This window comes from Sycon ciliatum, chromosome 1, assembly GCF_964019385.1.
Source record: "Sycon ciliatum chromosome 1, ocSycCili1.1, whole genome shotgun sequence".
In the NCBI taxonomy this organism is placed as follows: Eukaryota; Metazoa; Porifera; class Calcarea; order Leucosolenida; family Sycettidae; genus Sycon; species Sycon ciliatum.
The window spans coordinates 4,835,811-4,856,894 of record NC_088643.1 but is presented as its reverse complement, the minus strand read 5'-3'; the positions used below and the strand labels follow the sequence as shown (position 1 = coordinate 4,856,894).

The 21,084-nt window shown below is 49.5% G+C and overlaps 2 protein-coding genes across 3 annotated transcripts in view; one reads left to right on the top strand and one right to left on the bottom strand.

The window, feature by feature from the left end:
* Window positions 1-16,868, top strand: part of LOC135810685 (NADPH--cytochrome P450 reductase-like) — a 37,341-nt gene extending 20,473 nt beyond the window's left edge. For both annotated transcript variants that reach the window (XM_065324183.1, XM_065324177.1), the window contains exons 2-15: window positions 1,489-1,558; window positions 1,859-1,987; window positions 2,613-2,771; window positions 3,749-3,873; window positions 4,345-4,431; window positions 5,254-5,349; window positions 5,927-6,043; window positions 6,486-6,604; window positions 10,764-10,948; window positions 11,886-12,035; window positions 12,494-12,605; window positions 14,030-14,185; window positions 14,683-14,911; window positions 16,186-16,868. In XM_065324183.1, the coding sequence (XP_065180255.1) occupies window positions 1,489-1,558; window positions 1,859-1,987; window positions 2,613-2,771; window positions 3,749-3,873; window positions 4,345-4,431; window positions 5,254-5,349; window positions 5,927-6,043; window positions 6,486-6,604; window positions 10,764-10,948; window positions 11,886-12,035; window positions 12,494-12,605; window positions 14,030-14,185; window positions 14,683-14,911; window positions 16,186-16,330 (1,879 nt within the window). In that variant the 3' untranslated portion in view covers window positions 16,331-16,868. The remainder of the gene's footprint in view (window positions 1-1,488; window positions 1,559-1,858; window positions 1,988-2,612; window positions 2,772-3,748; window positions 3,874-4,344; window positions 4,432-5,253; window positions 5,350-5,926; window positions 6,044-6,485; window positions 6,605-10,763; window positions 10,949-11,885; window positions 12,036-12,493; window positions 12,606-14,029; window positions 14,186-14,682; window positions 14,912-16,185) is intronic.
* A 1,050-nt stretch (window positions 16,869-17,918) lies between these two features.
* On the bottom strand, window positions 17,919-20,415 carry LOC135810657 (FAD-dependent oxidoreductase domain-containing protein 1-like). The gene has a single exon (XM_065324151.1). It carries the CDS (start codon window positions 20,037-20,039, stop codon window positions 18,609-18,611), a length of 1,431 nt encoding a protein of 476 aa, XP_065180223.1. The 5' UTR covers window positions 20,040-20,415; the 3' UTR covers window positions 17,919-18,608.
* Between the last annotated feature and the right edge of the window lie 669 nt (window positions 20,416-21,084).

Here is a 21,084-nt window from a genome sequence, read left to right as displayed (position 1 = left end):
CTCTCACTAGGCTGAAGGACAGTTTAGTCCGGACGAAAGCCATGGTGACGGAAAAAGGCTCGTTGCGCTTGTCGCTCAGTTTGCTGGCAATCCTGGCAAACAGCGCAGATGAGGCTTTTCCCTGTCCACCAGTGGTGGAGAAGACAATGGGCACAAAGGAGGAGTGCTCTACCTCCAGAACTCGCCACTCATATTTCCTCCGCTTCTTCTGCTCATGCTTTCTGTAGACAGACGAGAGTGTAAGGTTTCGATTTGAGGGGACAAAAGGGTTGAACACCCGAACATCAAACATTGTCCTCTCAAACCTACTCCCATACAACCCCCGCGCTGCCACATCCAGCCTAGCATGGTCTTCGATGTTGGTCGACCGAAGAGGGAACATTTCACCGGACAGGGGCTCCAGTGCAGGCTCCACACAGACATCGTGGGCTACTTCCCGCAGCAAATTGGCGGTGAGGTCGCGAATCTCATTGTGCCGCATTCCAGGGAAGCCACCAACTGAACACGACAGTGCATGCGTCGTGTCAAACGGCTTGCCGCAGACGCAAGGGGTTGGCAGTCGGGGAGGGGTCCAGCCGTACCGCAGGCACAAGGCATCGCGAAATCCCGACTTCGGCGTCGTGAACTGAAAGCGGCGAGATGGCCGACACGTGAGCCAACTTGAGGCATCCTTTCTCCGCAGCCAGATCCAAGATCCTTTGGTCGTCCAGACTGAGCTGGTCCCTGAAGGAGGACAGGGCCACAGCTTGATCATGGCGTGTGGTCACACGTACATCCAACTTGGCGGCTTTGATGACAGCAAACACGTCTTCAGTGGATTCTTCCTGCTTCAGTAGCCTCTCCACTAGTGGTTTGGTGATGGAGACAGAGACGGAGTACTGGCTGGATAAACCGGTGGGGATGATGAGTCCCAGGCCACCATTGCGACAGGGGAGCGATAGCATCGTGCGCTCGCTTTCACCCGGAGCTTGGCGACCAGTGAGCGCTGGCAGCTGTTCACATTTTCTGACGAAGTTGACCTGTGTCGAAGCCTCTGAAGTTTTGCAATGTCGTTTCATTTTGCGACGAAAAGTAGAGCTTTCAGAATCAACGATCGTCTAGTCTGTCTGATTGGATCAAAGAGGCTGTTGTACATGAGTGAGGTGCACCGTACTGTTCACGTACAGAAGGTACCAGGAGGAGTACTAAACTGTTGGTAATTTTAGTACTCACGGGTTGCTACATTACAGACAGCCACCTGTTTCGATGTTTGGGTCCAATTTGGGGACTGCGGTGACTTGTGAGGGTGAACTTGTACGTGCTTCAACTGTTTGTGCCGCATTTTCACAGCTTTTCATCGCAAATTTACTTGATGACCGTTCTAGCGTGAAGTTCGAAGTTGCGAATAAAAATGCCCGTCCCGTACTATGTACTGCACTAAGATAGTCGTAGCAACTCCGGCAATACTTGAGGAATTGTGTTACATTTATGTGCTTTTCCCTCTTCTAGGAGCGCTCAAAAGGACCAAAGCACCGATGCTCATTTGTACGCGAACTTCATCGACAAGATGAAGGCCAAGGTCAGTGCGAGCCATGTGGATATGCGTGCGTGTGTGTGTGTGTGTGTGTGTGTGTGTGTGTGTGTGTGTGTGTGTGTGTGTGTGTGAGTGCGTCTTGAGCGCACGCTTGCATCAGTTGAGAGCTGTCCTGTGCACACCTTGCTGTGCCTGGTAGTAGTGTGCGTCCACGTGGCGAGTTACGTGACAAAACCAATATTATGGTTTGACATACTTCCAGTTACAAACCAGCTGCTTTGTGATAGCAACATGTACTCAAAGTTAATTTTTACCTTGCTTTTGTTCGGGTTGTCTCCGTTGTAGGACCAAAAAGTTGCCATCTTCTACGGTTCTCAAACGGGTACGGCTGGCGACTTTGCTTCGCGACTACTGAAGGATCTCCGCCGCATGGGCATCAGCTCGACGCTTTTGGATCCCGAGGACCACGACATGGTAAAATTGAGCTGTTTCGCGTACGGTCTGTCGTTGTCCTGTGTTGGTACCGTGTGTGGACACCGTACATGTATATGGTATGCTGACAGGGGAGCCGACGTGGCTGTACACCCAGTCGTCCACTGATTTAGGGATTAGCCGACCGTGAGAGTTGAGTCCACCAAGCAAACATGGCTGCCTTACCTTGTCATGTGCCCCAGGGAGCCCTACACATACCGGTGTGTGTAGTGCTCCCTGGTGTGCCCTGCCTGATCATGTGACGTATGCCAAAGAGTCCTATCCGGATTGACCCACACCATGTGTATAGGTGTAGGAATAACCATCTGGAGTGTTCGTTCTTGTGCATTTCTGCATTTCTGACATATCGCCGTGCATATGGGCCGTTGTTGCAGAGACATCGATTGTCAGGTGTTCTTGATATTTGATGTGGTTACGATTACATGTGCACCCGTCGGTGTCTTTGCTCCTTCTCTTTTCTAAGGGTACAATATTTTTTTTTTTTTTTTTTTTTTTATCGTCTCCACTTCATGGCACATAATAATACAAAGCCAATACAAGAAAGGGAGGGTGAATCCGACCACGGAAAATAGCATTAGATTTCTTCTCTACCGTATGTTTTGCTCAGAAACTGTTGTCCAACTTGAAGGACATTGAGGATCATTTGGCTATCTTCGTCGTGGCTACGTATGGCGAGGGTGACCCAACGGACAATGCCCGTGGACTGTTTGACTTCCTGACCGAGGCCGAGACCGACGAGCCCATCATGGAGGGCTTGCGTTTCACGGTGAGATCGATAACTATAGTGGGCACTAATGGTCTAAGCTGGTTGTGTTTCTCATTACAATACTGTAAAAGCCATTATTCTAACGAGGCGCATATATTATAACGATTTCCCAAAGTCGACTGGTTTACTTGTACCAAAGGTAGCGATTCTCACTTATTCTCAACGCTCAATAGGACAGTATATGTATCGATTTCTGTATAACGATTTCTATTTTAACGACAGATTTCTCCTCGTTAACTCGTTAGAGTTAGCACTTCGTTATATATATGGCTTTTGCAGTAGTAGGCACTAATGGTCTAAGCTGGCTGTGTTTCTCATTACAATCGCAAGCCGGTGGTACGCGGATGTGCAAACTTTACTCTTTAAAAAAAACCTTTAATGGCCCCAGGACTTGCGAGCCTTCAGGATAACTCCAAGTACGCATGAAAGCAAGCTTTGTTCTTGGTTTGCATAACGGGGACTGAGTACAGTCATGAGGAGCACTGCTCAACGTCGTGGATGAGGGGAATCCCCTGGGTTTGTATTGTTTTGCTTCGGCACTCCCTACCACATCTGCCACCCTGGTATTATCAGGCATGGTGGTGGCCTGGCACGAGCGAAACTTTCTAAGGTGGTTGTGTTCTTCAACACAATTGTAAGCCGGTGGTATACCCGCAGATGTTCATACTTTACTTTCTTTTACTTACTCCCCACACTGAATGCGTTCGATGACGGACTTGAATTGATTCATGAATCGATTCAAGTGCATTCAAGTCGTTTGATTTTCATGTCATGAGCCCTGGAATCGATTCGGAATCCATTCACCCTATTCACATGGGGTGATGTGAATAGCGCGAATCGATTCATGAATGGATTCATGTATCGATTCAAGTGCATAATCGAATGCACTCACTGATGGGAACGTCTTCCTACTGGATGCTCAATGAGATTTGTTTTGTTGTTGTTGTGGTTGGTGGTGGTTGGTGGTGGTTTATCAGGTGTTTAGCCTTGGTAACAAAACGTACGAACATTACAACTTAATGGGACGGTTTGTTGACAAGAAGATGCGGGAGTTGGGTGGTGATCTGTTCTTTCGACGTGGAGAGGGTGATGACGATGCTAAGTAAGTGGTATTCGGCTCTGTGCTGTTCTCATTCTGTTAGAGTTTACTAGTCCAGCACTGTGTGTGTGTGTGTGTGTGTGTGTGTGTGTGTGTGTGTGTGTGTGTGTGTGTGTGTGTGTGTGTGTGTGTGTGTGTGTGTGTGTGTGTGTGTGTGTGTGTGTGTGTGTGTGTGTGTGTGTGTGTGTGTGTGTGTGTGTGTGCTTTTGAGTGCCGTCTCCATGTTAGGGCCATTTTTGTCTGGTCTATTTTTGTGTGTGTGTGTGTGTGTGTGTGTGTGCACGTGTGTGTGTGCACGTGTGTATGCGTACGCATGTTTGTGTGTGTGTGTGTGTGTGTGTGTGTGTGTATGCGTGTGCGTGTATACGTGTGCGTGTGTGTGCCTGTAAAACTTTGGTTTCATGCATCACCCCATCGATCACCAGCAGTGTATGGACAATGTGCGTATGTTTGTATGCTCTGTTGTGATGGCAGCATTGAAGATGACTTCCTGGCATGGCGCGAGGAGTTCCTGGACTTCATGCGTGAGAAGTACAACATCACTGCCGAACACGTTGGACAGTGAGTGCCGTGTTTCGTTTGTATGCCGTGATCTCGTTCGCATCAGAACTGGTCCAGGGCGCCAGCTTTGCACTTTGGGTTTGATGTCACCGAGCACAACTGTACATTATTGTAGGTATACTCAATCTCCGGACAGCCATACCGTAATTCCGCGCATATAAACCCACGGGCCTATATCCGGATATAAGCCCATGGGCTTATAAACAGACACAAATGCGACTCGCGTGTCAACAAGAATTTTTCACAATGTGGACTCTTCCTACCATGGTACAGCAGGTCAGTGCAGTTTACCAGTTGAGTATGGTAGACCCCGGACTTGTACTTTTCGTGAACCTTCAAATTTCGAATATTGGCCCATGGGATAAAAAACGAACATGTTTTACTGGATATTTTATCCCCAAACTGCATTATTTCACATATAAGCCCATGGGCTTATATGCGCGGAACTACAGTATGTAGCTGTTTTCCACCTTGTTAGGTCTTGTCAGAGGAGCTCAGAGTTACTGGCTGAACCGATCGCAATCAAGTCTAATGAACAGCAGGGCAGGGATATGGGGGGGGGGGGGGGGGGGGCGCTGGAAGCTGTCATTAATGCAGGTGATAGAGTGTGTTTACATGTGTGGAGTGTGTGCGTGCGTGATTTAGTGCACCCTTATTACGGTGAACTTGCTTTTCTGTGCTATGGCGATATACAGCAGCGTATTGACAATATCGTACATGTGCTTCTTGGTGTGTGTGTGTGTGTGTGTGTGTGTGTGTGTGTGTGTGTGTGTGTGTGTGTGTGTGTGTGTGTGTATCATCTCCGTTTCTCTGGGAATGAAGACTACGTGAATATGAGCAGATCGTGCACGACCCAGCACCGGCGTACTCCTTCATCGGCGAGCCACACAAACTGGGCTCGTTCCGCACACAGAGGCCGTAAGTCATGTGTAACACACCCACTCGTATTCTGTGCATCATAATATGTAAGTTCAGTGAGCGCAATCAATAGAAAATAATATTTAAAGTTGTAGTCCCAGTGCCCTCTTGTGCGCAGGATTTGACCTATCACATTTTTCCGGTTATAAGTCGACCTTTTATGACCGAAAACCGAACTAAAAAACGGGTAGTCGACCTTAAATTGGGGTCTAATTGCCCTTGAGCCGGGCATTTGAGGCCCCAGGTATGGGGTGTTGATTTATAACCGGGTTCAACTTGCAACTGTTTTAAAAAAATACGGTACCTGATTCAGCTTTCTTGGAGTCTGCTTCTCTTTGTCATGGTGAGCGTGCTTCTCTGGCTGCTGGCTGAAAACAATGCATTTGTAACTGGTGTGTGTTTTCATAGAGATAGCAACGTTGACCGAATAAAATCATTTTCAGTTAAGAGTAGAAAGCAGTGCAATTTGAGGTGTGGCTGTTAGCCCACACAATAAGATAATTATAATGAAGCTGCAAGAAGCGTCCAAATTCATCTTGGATCTGTATTTTCTGTTTTTTGTTTTTTCTCTGTGCAGTCCGTTCAGCAACAAGAACCCGTACATTGGCAAGATCACGGCCCACCGAGAGCTGCACACGGGCGGTGATCGGTCGTGTATGCACATCGAGCTGGATATCAAGGATGCAAAGATCAAGTAAGGGTCTCACTCTCACGTTTGTACCAGCTGCTGCCCTGCTATTTGTTCGGATACCGACTCAGAACTGATGAACTGACTATAGGGGGGAGGGGGGGGGGGGCAGGTGTGTGGTCGGGTGGGGAGGAGAGGGGGAGTTTTTTTGGGGGGGGGGGGGGGGGTACCAGTAGTACGATGTTGACACACATTGTTGCAATCTCTGCTCCTGCGTTTTTGTTTCTAGCATGTACCAGTTCAGGTGGTGGAAATGGAGATGGGTTTGATGCATATCCTTGTGTGGGTTGCCAGTACCCGTAGCTCCTTTTCTATTTGCCATGGATGTGCTTGTCTATGCTATCTGTGGCTTTTGGGTATTTGCGAGTCCCTTGGCGAGTTGCCTTCCTGTGTGTGTGTGTACGTGTGTGTGTGCGTGCGTGTGTGTACGTGTACGTGTTTGTCTCAGGTACTCTCCAGGTGACCACGTCGCTGTTCAGCCAGTGAACAACACAAGGATGGTGGAGCAGATTGGGGAGCGTCTCAATATTGACCTGGATACGATTGTATCCCTGACTGCAACAGAAGGTGAGGAGATCTTTTTCGAGCTTCAACCTGTTTTGCTACAAGTACATGTACATATTCTGTATTGTGTATGTATACTCCTAAAACATCGTGTTGTTTGGGTAATTTGTGTAACTAGTTGTAGTGTGAAGCCTGAGTAATGTGTGTATGTGTGTGTACGTACCACTTGTCGTCGTCCTGCGCGCGCCCGTTCGTGTAGATTGGCTCTCTACTCGGACGTCTATCTAGTAAGCCCTTAGTACAATGGCGAGAAAGGAGACGAGGAGAAAGAGGAGACGGAGGTCGTGGATAAAATTTGGCTCGTGGAATGTCCGCAGTCTGGTGAATTGTGATGGCCCAGTTGAGACGGCGACAACTCGAAATTTGAATTTGAAAAATTCAAAGCAAGTGAATTGCATCGTGGAAGATAGGAAGATAAACATCGTCGTTCGCGAAGCTCGACGACTTGGTATCGAGACCCTTGGACTCCAAGAGACGAAGTGGTTTGGCAACAATGTATACAATGTTGAGGATGCTGTTGTTGTTGCTTCTGGTCGACCGACACCCGTGGAAAATTTCGCTCGTGGCGAGGGAGTCGCGCTCGTGATGCGGGGCCGCTCAGCGCTGGCGTTTGCAGCAGGCGGCCGGCAGTGGACAGCTGTGTCTTCTCGTGTGATGGTCGTAAAGTTGCAGTTTGCTCTGGAGTCTGGCAAGTCGCAGTGGGTTCATGTTCTTGTTTGCTACGCTCCCACTTTCCGCAGTAGTCGTGATGAAAAATTCAAATTTTTCAATTCGCTTGAACACGTGCTTCTGTCAATTCCGGTCTCTGATAAACTCATCGTACTCGGAGACTTCAATGCTCGAGTTGGTTCAGGGCAGCGTGATGACGAGTGGCACAGAGTTCGCGGTCCTTTTGGTACTGGAGCTATGAATGAGTCTGGTGAACGTTTACTCTTGTTCTTGGCTCTGCATGGTCTGCAAATCTGTAACACCTGGTTCAAGAAGCGGGACGCAGAACTGCACACATGGCAACACCCACGCTCGCAGGCATGGCACTGTATCGACTTTGTCTTCACTAGGCGAGCGGATCGTACCAACTGCATGGACTGTCATGTTGTTCGCCGTGCAGAGTGTAGCACTGATCACAGATTGGTGTGTCTGACCTATCGCCTTCCGGCACCAGTCCACCGCCAGCGCCTGCCACCGCGAAACCCTGGGAAACGTAGCATGTTCGATGTAAGCAAATTGAAGACGTGTACGGGTATGAGTGAGGAGGAGCGGGAAGTTGTTGAGTGCAACAGGGCAGTGTACCGAAGTGCTCTTGGTGATCGGCTGAAATCGTGTCACGTCACCCATGAAGACACCTGGCAGCCTATCAAGTCGGCGATTGTAGATGCTGCCGAAGCTTCCATCCCTGCACGGAAATCTCGACGTCAGCCTGACTGGTTTGCAGACAGCGCAACAATCCTTGAACCCAAGCTGCAACATCGAAACCGTGCCTATGCCCAGTGGCTTCAGTCTGCTGATCCCGCTGACCTTTCGGCATTCCGCAAGGCCCGTAGTGCAGCGCGTACTGCAGTTCGAACGGCAAAGCGTGTCTGGTTGCAAAGAAAGGCGGATATGGCACAGTCTGGCAAGTTCAGTGGGGAGCGCGTCTGGTCAGCCATCCGGGACATCCAGCGCTGCTACAATGGTATGAAACCTGTGGCCTCTCATTCCATTCGCAAATCTGATGGAACCCTGTGTGTGTCAGCGGAGGAAGAGCGTGTTTGCTGGCAGCAACATTTCACCCGTGTTCTCAATGTCATTAGTGTGTTCGATGTCTCTGTCTTCCAGCAGTTGTCCTGCCGGGAAGTTGACGACAGCCTGGCATGCCCTCCAACGGCTGTGGATATTGAGTGCGCTCTCCATCATCTGGCCAACGGCAAGTCGGCTGGTTCGTCTCTCATCGTTGCGGAGCTGTTGAAGCACGGCTTTACTGTTCTTCGGCCACACCTGGATGCACTCTTCTCCACATGCTGGTCAGCGTCATCTGTGCCTCAGGAGTGGAAAGATGCTGTGCTCGTCCCTATTCCAAAAAAAGGTGACTTGAGCAAGTGTGACAACTGGAGGGGAATAGCCTTATTGGACGTCGTCGGGAAGCTTCTCGCACGTGTTATTCAGGACCGGCTGCAACCTCTTGCTGAGGCACATCTCCCTGAAAGCCAATGTGGTTTTCGGCGCGGGCGATCCTGCACAGATGCCATCTTTTGCGTGCGACAGGTAGTCGAGAAGGCATTCGAGCACCGCTGTAAGGCCTTTCTCGTTTTCATCGATCTCCGCAAGGCGTACGACTCGGTACCGCGCGCTGCACTGTTGCTGGCCCTTGAGGTGTATGGTGTGCCTGGGTCACTCATCCAGCTGATTGACGGCTTCCATTCAGGCATGCAGGCTGCTGTTCGGGTTGATGGTGATGTGTCTGGGAACATCTCGGTTGAGAATGGTTTGCGGCAAGGGTGCGTTATGGCCCCACTGTTGTTTAACCTGTACTTTGGTCTTGTGCTGGAAGCATGGCGTTCAGCTATAGCAGCAGCTGGTGTTAACGGTGTGTCCCTGGTATCTTCAATCCATGGAAGTGGCAATCTATTTCCCAAGCGAACCCGTCAAACTGGCACGACATCGGTCAACGACCTGGAGTTTGCAGATGATGCAGCACTACTTGCACCATCCCGTGAGTCAGCTCAACTGGCTTTGGAGCTGTTCAGCAACGTTGCTTCTTCCTTCGGCTTGACTCTGAGTACAGCGAAGACCAAGTTCATGGCCGTTGGTGCAAATTTATCATGTGCTGACCGCCTTCCGCTCTTTGTTGGTCCGGAGGAGATCGAAAGTGTCAAATCCTTTGTGTATCTTGGCTCTGTGATAACTGCTGACACCCGCTCATCTGCAGATGTGGCCAGAAGACTCGGTAAGGCAGCGGCAGCTTTCGACCTTATGCGCCGTGTCTTTCTTGACCGAAACCTTTCCATCGCCACCAAGCGCCATCTTTACGATGTTTGCGTTCTGTCCACATTGCTCTATGCCTGTGAGTGCTGGACTCCGCTGAAGAGAGACATGGTTGCCATCAACAACTTCCACCACCGCTCCCTCAGGTTCATTCTGGGTGTATCCCGGCTCGATCAACAGCTGCAGCATGTCAACAACCAGGAGCTGCGAAGACGCTGGGGTGATATGGCACTGCCATCTGATACCGTCAGACACCGCCGTCTGCAGTGGCTTGGGCATGTCGCCAGAATGCCAGATGACCGGCTTCCGAAGCTGATACTGTTTAGCTTCTTCTCAGATCCACGCCCAGCCTGTGGGCCACGACTGCGATGGAAAGACCTCGTCGCACGTGATCTTCGTTTCGGTGGCATAGTGAATTGGCTCACTTTGGCTCAGGATCGCCCAGCATGGCGCGAGGCAATTGCAAAGACTCCGGATGATCTCGTGGAGTGTAACAACAACAAAGTCACCTGCAAGGTTTGCAACCGATCATTCACTGCTCGTGGGATTCACCGTCACAAGTGCTCAGCTGTACGGTCCTTACCTGTTGCCCAGCAGCCTGGGGCCCGTCACTGTGGAGTTTGTGACCGCTGGTTTCAAAGCGCTGGCGGTTTTGCAGTTCATCGTTGTGTGGAGCGTCAGACATCGGACGAAATACCAGCTGTTTCAACGAGATGCAGCCTGAACTTGGACTGCTGCCAGCACCATTGCTCGATCTGTGATCGCTGCATGAAGAGTCAGGCTGGTTTTAACCGCCATAATTGTACTCGAGGCAAACGACTGCGAAAGGACCAGAGGACTAATCTGCCCATTCAATGCAGCCTATGTAACGAACGATTCTCCCGCCCGCAGGACCTCACCCGCCACCGTAGACAGAAACACTAGCTATGTGTAGAACGGTCCCCTTTCACCTCAATTATTCTCCTTGTTTCTTTTTTCTCGCTGTTGTCTCCCGCTTCTGGGAGCGACGTGGCCATTTTGTGGCAGTTGTACATAGTAGTAGTAGTAGTACGTGTGTGTGTGTGTGTGTGTGTGTGTGTGTGTGCGTATGTGTGTGTGGCTGTGCTTGTGGATATACGGGAAGCTGTGTGATGATGTTGAATGGCTGTGCGTGCACCACACCAATGCGCTGTTCGTCTTCTGTGCTGTACTGTGTTCCTAGACTCCTGCGCCAGCAAGGTGAATCCGTTCCCGTGCCCCAGCTCGTACCGCACTATACTTTCCCACTATGTCGACATCTGTGCCCTGCCACGTACCAATTTCCTGGAGAGCATGATCGAATACTGCACGGAGGATTCGGACAAACAGGAGCTGTTGCGTGTGACTGCATCGGGCGATGCTGGCCGTGTAAGTTTTGCCCTTGCTTATCGACAGTATAGCGGATATGCAATGACGTCAAATCCGCCTTATATGGGAGCTAGCTTGACGAAATGCCCATTCATGGGTTAATTTCGCACAAAACGCATATATGGAAGAAGTTTGAGTGGTAAGCGTACTATGTGTCATGTCTTGCATGTCCTCTATACTGCTGGCCACTGAGTCGTCAGTCCTCGTACAACATGTGTCTGCATGTTGTGGACATTTTGTGGACACTTTGTTCTACCAGTACCTCCCGCACTTTCCCTGCGCCTGGGCTTCGGCGGTCTACGGGCAACGAACTGCTCGATATCGCTAAGAGCCGGTGGCAGCAGAGTGGTGGTGTCTCTGTGTCCGCTCCTGCTTCATACCTCAGCAAACACAAGGAAACAACACCGTATTTCCCTGATTACAAGTCGCACCCCCCCCCCCCCTTTTCAGGTTTGAGCCATGTTGGTTCAATGTAGTCACATGGGTAGGATACATTACTCGATTGTAGGTCGCGCCCTCTTCTGTGCCCGAGAAGTTTAATGTAAAAAAGGTGCGACTTATATTCGGGCGAAATACGGTACATGTGACATTGTTGACCTAGTCTGGTCTGACGTTTGGCCTGGCTCATTCAGCATCGTCGTCATCATCATCATGTATTCTAAACCCCACAAAGGAAAGTAGCCGTTCAAGAGGGAGGGTGAATATTGACATGTAACCAACACAAAATGAAATGCACAGGAAAGGGGAGCATGAAATGATGAGCTTCACAAGTTCCGGTATTCAATGCTCATAGTTCAAGCTCGGTTTACTATCATTCGCCCTCATGCCTTTTGACTTTTCTCTAGCAAGAGTTTCCATGCGGTAATTCATGTTCAATGATGGTGTGTGTTTGTGCGTGTGTGTGCGTGCGTGCATGCATGCGTTTGTGCATATGCAGGCGGCCTACAACGATTTCATTCGAGTTTCCGGCCGAGATGTGCTGGATGTCCTAACCGCTCTCCCATCTCTCATGCCGCCTATTGACCTGGTGTTGGAAATGCTGCCGCGTTTGCAAGTCCGATATTACTCCATCTCCTCGTCTCTCAGGGTGAGATGAATACCAGTACTGTCTGCGAAGTTGAGGCGAAAACTTGAGAGTATTCAGTCAAAAAATGGCACGAGGTCTGAAGGGAGTGGTGTTGTTTTCTCCAATGGTTTACCCAACGTTGTCTTTCATGAGGTTAACTTCACTTGTATCTAGCCACCTGTAGGAAAACGTACTGGTGGAAAAGAATCCTGTCAGCCTTTTCATGTTGATCGTAGGGCAGTGTGAATGCTTGCATGGACAACGTGAACACAATGCTTGGCATCATTCAAATTGTTTTCATCTGCCTTTCAGTAAGCGTGGCACGTCATCCCGCCAGTTCCTTCCATGAATCGTCTTTTCACACGCTGACTGTGTGTGTGTGCGTTACCTGTGCTGTCTGCTGTTGTCTGTTGTTGTTGTTGCTGCTGCTGCTGCTGTTGTTGTTGTTGCCTGTTGCTACATACACATGCTTGGGACAGGTGTGTGATAACAGCATCCACATCACGGCATCAACGCACGACTACATCACCCAGACTGGTCGCCATGGCAGCGGTGTCACTACCTCCTGGCTCCGCAGCCTACAAGGCAAAGGTTGGGAATTCCTCTTGATGCGCGTGTAGGGTGTTGGTGGTACTTGAAGTACTCTGTAAGACCAGTAATGTTAGCAAACATTTTATTCTAACGGTTTAACGAAATTAAACAATTCGTTAAAGGGGAAGTTAAGGCAAAAATTAAAATTTCACCAGTTGTAGTCTTCGGGGTGCTGAGTCGAATGGTCTTGGTCCGAGTAAGCTGAGACGCTCCCTTCCTACTTGAATCCCAATCGAACTCGCACACTTCCACCGAAACTGGGTGACTGCGCCCTACTAGATGGGGATTTGTATGCAAAATGTCACTAAAAGCGCCATTTCGTTCTTATAAAAGCACGGATGACCGCGATTGGCCCATATGTTGTAGTCTTTTGGACGCTGAGTCGACTGGTTTTGGTCCGAAAAGGCTGCGATGCAGCGTTCCTCCTTTATTCCCAATCGAACATGGTTGAACAAGCGGTCACGTGCTCCTGGGTACCCAAATCACCTGGTCACCACGCCAGCAGGCGACAACTTTCACACCAAGGTTCAACTCGAGTTCAACTCGAGTGACAGGACTGCGCCCAAAAAAGGTCAAACAGGCTAGTAGGTTGTACCCTGCAGGCACGGTGACCAGGTGACTGGCGTACGCAAGAGCACGTGACCGCTTGTTCAACCATGTTCGATTGGGAATAAAGGAGGAACGCTGCATCGCAGCCTTTTCGGACCAAAACCAATCGACTCAGCGTCCAAAAGACTACAACATATGGGCCAATCGCGGTCATCCATGCTTTTATAAGAACGAAATGGCGCTTTTAGTGACATTTTGCATACAGATCCCCATCTAGTAGGGTGCAGTCACCCAGTTTCGGTGGAAGTGCGCGAGTTTGATTGGGATTCAAGTAGGAAGGGAGCATCTCAGCTTCCTCGGACCACGACCATTCGACTCAGCACCCCGAAGACTACAACTGGTGAAATTTCAATTTTTGCCTTAACTTCCCCTTTAACATTAATTTTGAAGTCGTTATGTGCAAAACAATATGTACATGTACAGTCATCTGCCGGTTTGAGACAGAATTCGTTAGAATTTCACCTCGCTAACCCACAAAAATCCGGAGATCATTAAAAATATCTGGTCTTCCAGTATGAACTACAGTTATGCCTGTTGAAATCCGACCCCAAGTGGATATTTTGACGCCCTCATCTTGCACGGCCCTTGACGCCCTGGAAGTAGTACGAATGCGGCTGGCCGTACACATGTGCAAGTACAGTGATGCCATCAGAACTGGTCCAAGGCGTCAGTTTTGCTCTTTGGGTTGGATTTCAGTGAGGGCAACTGTACTTCAAAGTACATGTGTACATGTACATGATTTCGTAGCAGCCTTGTATACATGTTGGTTGCTTGCTTGACTCCTGCCGTTTGTTTTCTACTGTGTGTGTGGTTAGTGGGAACAGATGAAGCCCGTATTCCGGTGTACATTCGCAAGTCAACACTTCGACCGCCGTTGCGTTGTGCAATTCCCATCATCATGGTGGGACCGGGAACTGGCGTGGCGCCGTTCCGTGCGTTCATTCAGGATCGGCACGCGTTGAAAGAGTCTGGTCAGTCTCAACTGCATGCCTGCTGCTACTGCTGTTACTGATGTAACTGTTGCTTCCGCCACAGGCGCTGTTGCTGCTGTTGCTGCTCTCTCCCTCCCTCTATCTCTTTGTCTTCCTTTCTCTATCTATCTCTCACTACGTCTCTCTCTCTGTCTCTCTTCTCTCTCTCTCTCTCTCTCTCTCTCTCTCTCTCTCTCTCTCTCTCTCTCTCTCTCTCTCTCTCTCTCTCTCTCTCTGTCTCTGTCTCTCTCTCTCTGTCTCTCTCTCTCTCTCTCTCTCTCTCTCTCTCTCTCTCTCTCTCTCTCTCTCTCTCTCTCTCTCTCTCTCTCTCTCTCTCTCTCTCTCTCTCTCTCTCTCTCTCTCTCTCTCTCTCTCTCTGGTGCGCACACACACAGACACACACACACACACACACACACACACACACACACGTATTACTAGTTTGTGTTGTAGCTGACGGTCTGTGTTTGCGTTTGTGGTTGTGTTATACATTATAGGTAAAATGGTTGGTGAAACTCGCCTCTACTTTGGCTGCCGTCACAAGTCCGAAGACTTCCTGTATCAGGAGGAAATGGAGTCGTACGTGGAGAAGGACTCCTTGAACCTGCGCGTTGCTTACTCTCGAGACCAGCCGGAGAAGATCTATGTATCCGACTTGCTGAACGAGGACGGTGCTGAGGTGTGGGATTTGTTGAATAGGCAACACGCTCACTTCTACGTCTGCGGGTAAGTTGGCTTGTTTGGGAAGTTTAAGTTTAGTTTTGCTCCGGCTGCATCTGTGCCTTGATCCATAGAGGGTGGTGGCGTTACTACGGATACGGAAACCTCGGCCTCCAGCCGAGCCTTGCGCGAACCGCGAATTTTTTTAAAATACTTTTGCTCAAGACAGCAACAAACCATCAGGTTCTGCTGACACGATTTTGAAACTCACGTGTCACCCACGAGAACGTGGGAGCCGTTTTCTTAGCACCACCAGAGGACTTTTCTCGGTGTATGCAGGCTCCACTGGAGCCTTCCATTATAAGTTGTAATGGATGGGTGCAGTGGAGTCTGTGGTTCAACCATACATCCAGTGGTTCAACCATACATCCTCACAGAACAACACTCCTCAAACGGCCCTGGGCCATGCCGATCAATGAAATAGAAGCTGTGCCTGAAAATCCGGATAGCTTCATTCTGTTTTACTAATTGCCAGTAGTAATTGGTGTAGCCAGTCGGCAGAGACGGTGGGAAGAGTGTTGTGAGCATGTGTATGGTTATGTCCATGGTAGTTGCAGTAGTTGTGGAATAAGAGCTGCAAAGTTGGCCACTAAGACATTCCGCATCACGTTACGACGTTGCATGTTGTGCAGCGCGCCGTTGTTACCCCATGCACTTGCAAGCTAGCGTGCGTGCGAATGATGCCATGCTACTGCAACACTCAGAAGTCAGAACCATTGTCACAAGGGGTAGGGCCGCTGCACACTGGTGCACTGTAGAGCAGGCCCGAGTGGTTCCCATTCCACTGCACCAGCATAGCATCGGTACTGGCAAGTTGACGGACTGGAGAATGCCCAGTAGCGTTAGGCCATTCCCGAGGAGGGAACACAGCAACAATGTCGCTGTCTTGCTGGATCCAGGAGTGCAAACGGAAGAGCTGCTTCCAGTAATGTCGTTGGGGGTCACATGTCATGTTTTGGTTGTTGTTGTCTTGCACTGCACCAAAACCCTTCCCTGTGATTGTCAGGCTGCCCCCCCCCCCCATTGTTATGGGATATATTTGTCCGTTTTGGTCAGCAAATCCAAATAGAATCAACAACAACTCCCTTCACTAAGAAATGTATGGACATCATGCAACAGTATTTAGAAAAGCTCCAATGATAGTTTACTGTAAAAGTTAAAAAGAAAAGAAAAAGGAAAGCCATTCAGTAAAATGCATATCGCCTGACTGTATTGGTGTGTGGTGTGTACTCTGATGCTGTGTTGGCAACATGTGTGGATGTACATGTGTTGGTGTGTAGTGATGCGAAGGCAATGGCCAAGGATGTGCACCTGATGCTGCTCAAGATCATTCAGCAGCATGGCGAGAGGTCGCTGCCGGACGCCGAGAAGTTTGTGAAGAGCTTGAAGCAGCGTGGCCACTACGTGGTGGATGCTTGGAGCTAAGAGCGCATCGCCTTACCTTGTGACACTGGCATCATGACCGACTTCCTCTCTCTGCATTGCTTTATCTCGGGTAGTCTTCCGCTATTGTCTTTTGAGTCCTAGACGACAAGTATTGCCATGGTATGGCCAAGATCAAATGTTCGGGTTTCTTGGTTTGGGATTTCTCTCTCTCTCTCTCCGCTTTTGATCTTTTCTTAACCGACTTTTTAGCTGCTGTGCTTTCCGCCACGATGGACTTTTTCTCCAAGACAACCTTAGAAATCTTATTAGCCCCCCCCCCCCCCCCCACCCCATCCCTCCCCTCCTCGCGCATGCGCGCGGTGCATTCTTTGCTGGCAACGTTTCCCCGTGTGATTCTAATTATGAGCCCAGATCACCTCGATAGTTATAATCGTAGCTCCTGCCCTTTGTGGTTTTAGTTCATGTTTGAAATGGTATTGCACCAGTATTTTCGTTGCTGTCATTTTAGTCTCCGTCTAGTTTTCGCTTGCATTGCTCAGTTAGCTGCGAGGGGGGAACCCCCTCGGAGTAGTCTTCAGAGACCACTTGTTCAGGAACGAGGGTGCAAGTCACTCAAATCCTTCTTGTCCAGAGTGGAGTTTCACAAGATTACTACAACATAATGTTGTTCCGTTGCATGCAGGGAGTTGTAGAAACCCATTTCATGGTCCCTTGGTATTCACTGGGGGTGCTTGTGTTCAAGTACACGTTCTGCACCCAGATTTTAAACTTATATATAGTTATAGTGGTGCACATGCTGTAGTACTAGTAGACATGTGTGGTGCCAAAAAAGCGTAACACAAAGTGCGTAGATTCTGGCGGGTGTATTAGAAATTCTGCATTCACCTAGGAATACGGACTCCATCAATTCAATTCTGACGAAGAAATCTGTGTAATCGAACGGTGTATCCATCGTAGGGAATTCTAGAATTTACGGAAGTGTGTTATTGAATGCGCTCATTGAAAGAGATTTATACCTACAAGTAGTTAGAAAAGTGCCATAATAGGGACGTTTAGCAACGCGAAAATTCGAACTTTTGGTGGTGGTGATATTTCGCGAAAATCTATTTCGAAAAAGAAAACTTGCGAGGTTTAGCAATGCGAAACGACTTTTTCTCGAAGCTATTTGAATCTTATAGTATCGTACCGTATATGCAGCTCAGTCTCAAGCAGGGGCTGTAAAATTACTACTCCCTGTAGTGAAGTGCGTACCGAGAAAAGAGAAAGTTACTTTCGCAAATCACTGCAACTTCGCGTCCAAGTTTTCGAAGTTTCGACCTTTGTTTCTGTACTCATTCCCAGACTCGAATTTTCTTTCGAACTTTCGCGTTGCTAAACGTCCTTAAATAAGGGGTACTGACGTGTGTAAATGTCAGTCAGAGTGAGCCTATTTCCACCTCCGTACAAACACCTCACAAGTCCCCCCCCCCCCCCCATGACTAGTGTTCTTTCTCCCTGTGACCGATTTACAAAAAACAGTGGTACTGGTAGTACATGGATGCGGGGAGGGAGGCTGGGTGTGCGTGGGACTCCCGCAGGACTCCTGCATTCTCACACAAGTAAACCGCATGGTATACGCACGCCTCGCTTGATGGTTCGATACAATGCCAGCACAGCACAAGGCGGAGGGCACAGTGTAGGAAAACAGTGTTCGCGACTGGTTGCAAGACCGAGACTCTACCAACCGGTTTATGGTTGCAGTCAGGAACACTGTTTTCCATGCAGTGTGTCCTCCGCCTTGTAACATGCTGTCATCGTAACACATATTAATTTTTTTAAATACAAGTAGTAAACATCATGTAAGCAAGAGTACACAACACTTGAGAAAGCAGAGCTATTACGGTAGTATTGCATGAGAACACCTGCATGGCTAGATATAAAAATAACACTACAGCCACCAAAAAATATCGATTCCGTGCATAAAAAGCTAAAGTGAGTAAGAAAGAAGAATGTACCGAATATTCGTACTGCTGGGTCATCACCGTGACAACCATTCATGATAAAAAAAAATAAAAATACAATATTAAAACAAACGTGTTATGACTGTGTAAGTTACCAACAGCTACAGGCTGTTGATGATGGCCCAACAGGCTAATACCGGGGTGGGTGCATCAATCGACTTTGGTCCAATTCAAGCTGATCTCACTCCAATTAGTAAAATTCGTTTGGCTTATCTACCGCTATCAGTGATAATAATTTGAGTTAAATACACGACTACTAGAAGCACCACGGCAATCGCTTACCGGCACCATACTGCACTCAGTTTTAAAGTGCCGGCTCATATGACGTTCTTCTCCAGGCACGGCCGTTGCGCAATGATCCTCTCGAAGCCCAGACGGTCCAGGTTGATCGAGTGCGACGCACCGTCGCAGACAATCTCGCTGATCGCCCTGCCAACCGCCGCACCGTGCTGCAGTCCATGTCCGCTGAAACCGTTGGCAAAGAGGAAGTTGGAGACGACCGGGTGGCGGCCAATAATGCCATTCTGATCAAACGTGTTGTAGTCGTAGTAGCCTGCCCACGCGTTCTTCAGCTTGAGGCCTTCGAACACCGGCGCGCGATTCGCGATCAGTGGCCAGAGGGTTTCTTCAAAGAACGCGTAGTCCACGCTCAAGTCAAGGTTGTTGTGGTCGTCTTCCTTGTCGGGACACTTGCCGCAGAGGAACATTCCGCCGGTGCCCTCGCGGCGGATGTACGCACCGGACGTGTCCACCGTGAGCGGGCAGTGTGACACCGGGCCGTCGCACTGGTCCACGCCAAACACGCAGCGTCGGCGCGCCTTGACCGGCAGCGGTACGGCCAGCCGCGGGTCCAGCTCCGACTGGTCTAGGTGCGCCAGTCGCTCCAGCGCACCGATTCCCGCCATGGCCGCGACGTCGGCGGCGAATGGCCCAGCCGAGTTAACCAGATAGTTACACTTAAGGTCCGCTGTCGTCGTCGTCGTTGCTGCTTCACCACCGCCGTCGTGCCCATTATCCCCGCACTGCACACCCACACCGGTCACCGCCGTGCCATCACACTGCACCGACGTCACCGTTCCCGTCAGAAACCGAACGCCCGAGGACGCGGCCTTGGCGCGGAACGCGCGCAGCAGCGACCAGGGGTCCACCCAGCCCTCGTTTTTGAAGCCATAGCAGCCCAGCTCAATGCCGTCCAGATTCACCCAGGGAAACTTGTCGGCCAGCTCAGTCCTGGTCATGAGCCGCACTGAAGCGTTGCACTCCTGTTGAACGGCATAGTTCTCGCGAAGTGTATCCACGCCAGCGCTGGATGCAAGTAGCAGATAGCCGTCGTCACAGAAATGAGCGTCGGGTGGGTCATGTCCCTCCACGTGCAGCTCCTTGCCCATCGTCTGTATGAACTCCATCGCAAACATGGACATGAGCACGTTCTCGCGATTCGAGAACTGATGGCGAACGCCGCCGACGGAGAGCGGTGTGGACGCCAGCTTGTACGTCGGATCGCGTTCCACTACGCAGATCCTGCGCGGGTCAATGCGCTTCGAAAGGAAATAGGCTGCACTGCTGCCCATTATACCGCCGCCAGTCAGTACGACGTCATAATCAAGATCTCCTGTGTAATCCGAGCCAGAAGGCTGTGAGTGTGAAGCAGCAGTAGTAGTACTAGCATCAGCTACACCACTCATGCAACGCCATCTTCCACAAAGTGAGCTGGACGCCAGCTGTCCGGCTTTCCTAAATCTCAACATGCTTGATCCACCAAGGCAGGAGAAGGGCTTGTCCAAACTCTACACGTAGCTATACGTATTGCATTTCAAATTCTCCACTCCGGCAAGGGGCTAACCTTACGAAACACACAACAGCATGACACGCAGATGTTGATGTCGAGTGGAGCTGCCGTTATGTTGCAATGTGAAAGGAGCACCACGAACACGTCGTCTTGCTGGCCATAATGACGCTGATCATCACCTCCGCGAAATCTCGGAGCTCCACTCACACTCTTGGTAGAAAGTACTTGGCATACCGTCCCTATGCAGCTAACTCTAGCTTTGGAAGAAAAATTTAAAACATAAATGTCTACAAACACAACTCATCTCTCTTTCTGTTTGACTTCACTCTTGTTGTTGTACGAGTACATGTACTGAAAGCTCGTAGGCCCAGACAGATTCTGCTCCGCTCGCCTCGATATTTTGCCGCAAAATGTTGCTGCGAAATCTTCGATATTTTGCCGATCCTGGCACAAGAAACTCGATATTTTGCTCCATTTTGCTCCGGAAAAACGTGTATTTTAATCTACTTCCCGCACAATCCCGTACAACGTTTCATAAAAATCGCAGGGTCGGTTTCTCAACACGGGTTTCCACGGACGTGTTCCTGAGTTCTTCCTAAATCATGTCGATCCACAGTGAATCCCAGTGATATTTCGGTGACATGATCTCGTCCTGGGCAGTGTATCCTGCTGAACGGGTAAGAAACAAGGAAATCCAAGTATCAGGCATCGATTTTACCCAACACCTCGATATTTTGCTCCGATTTTGCCGGCAATTTCCGCTCTTTAAATTCTTCGATATTTTGCCGAAAGAATTGCCGGCAGGATCTGTCTGGGCCTACTTTGTAGGTGTTTTTGAACTTTTTGCACTCATTTTTTCTGCGGGTATGTTTTTTTGCTGTTGTGGTTTACTATCGGCCGCCAAAGAAAGAATGTGTTTGCCTTTCTTTGGCCATCGCCAGAAACAATCATTGAATGGCCCGCTACATTCAAGTACTTATTTATTTTATTTTATGTGCAAAATG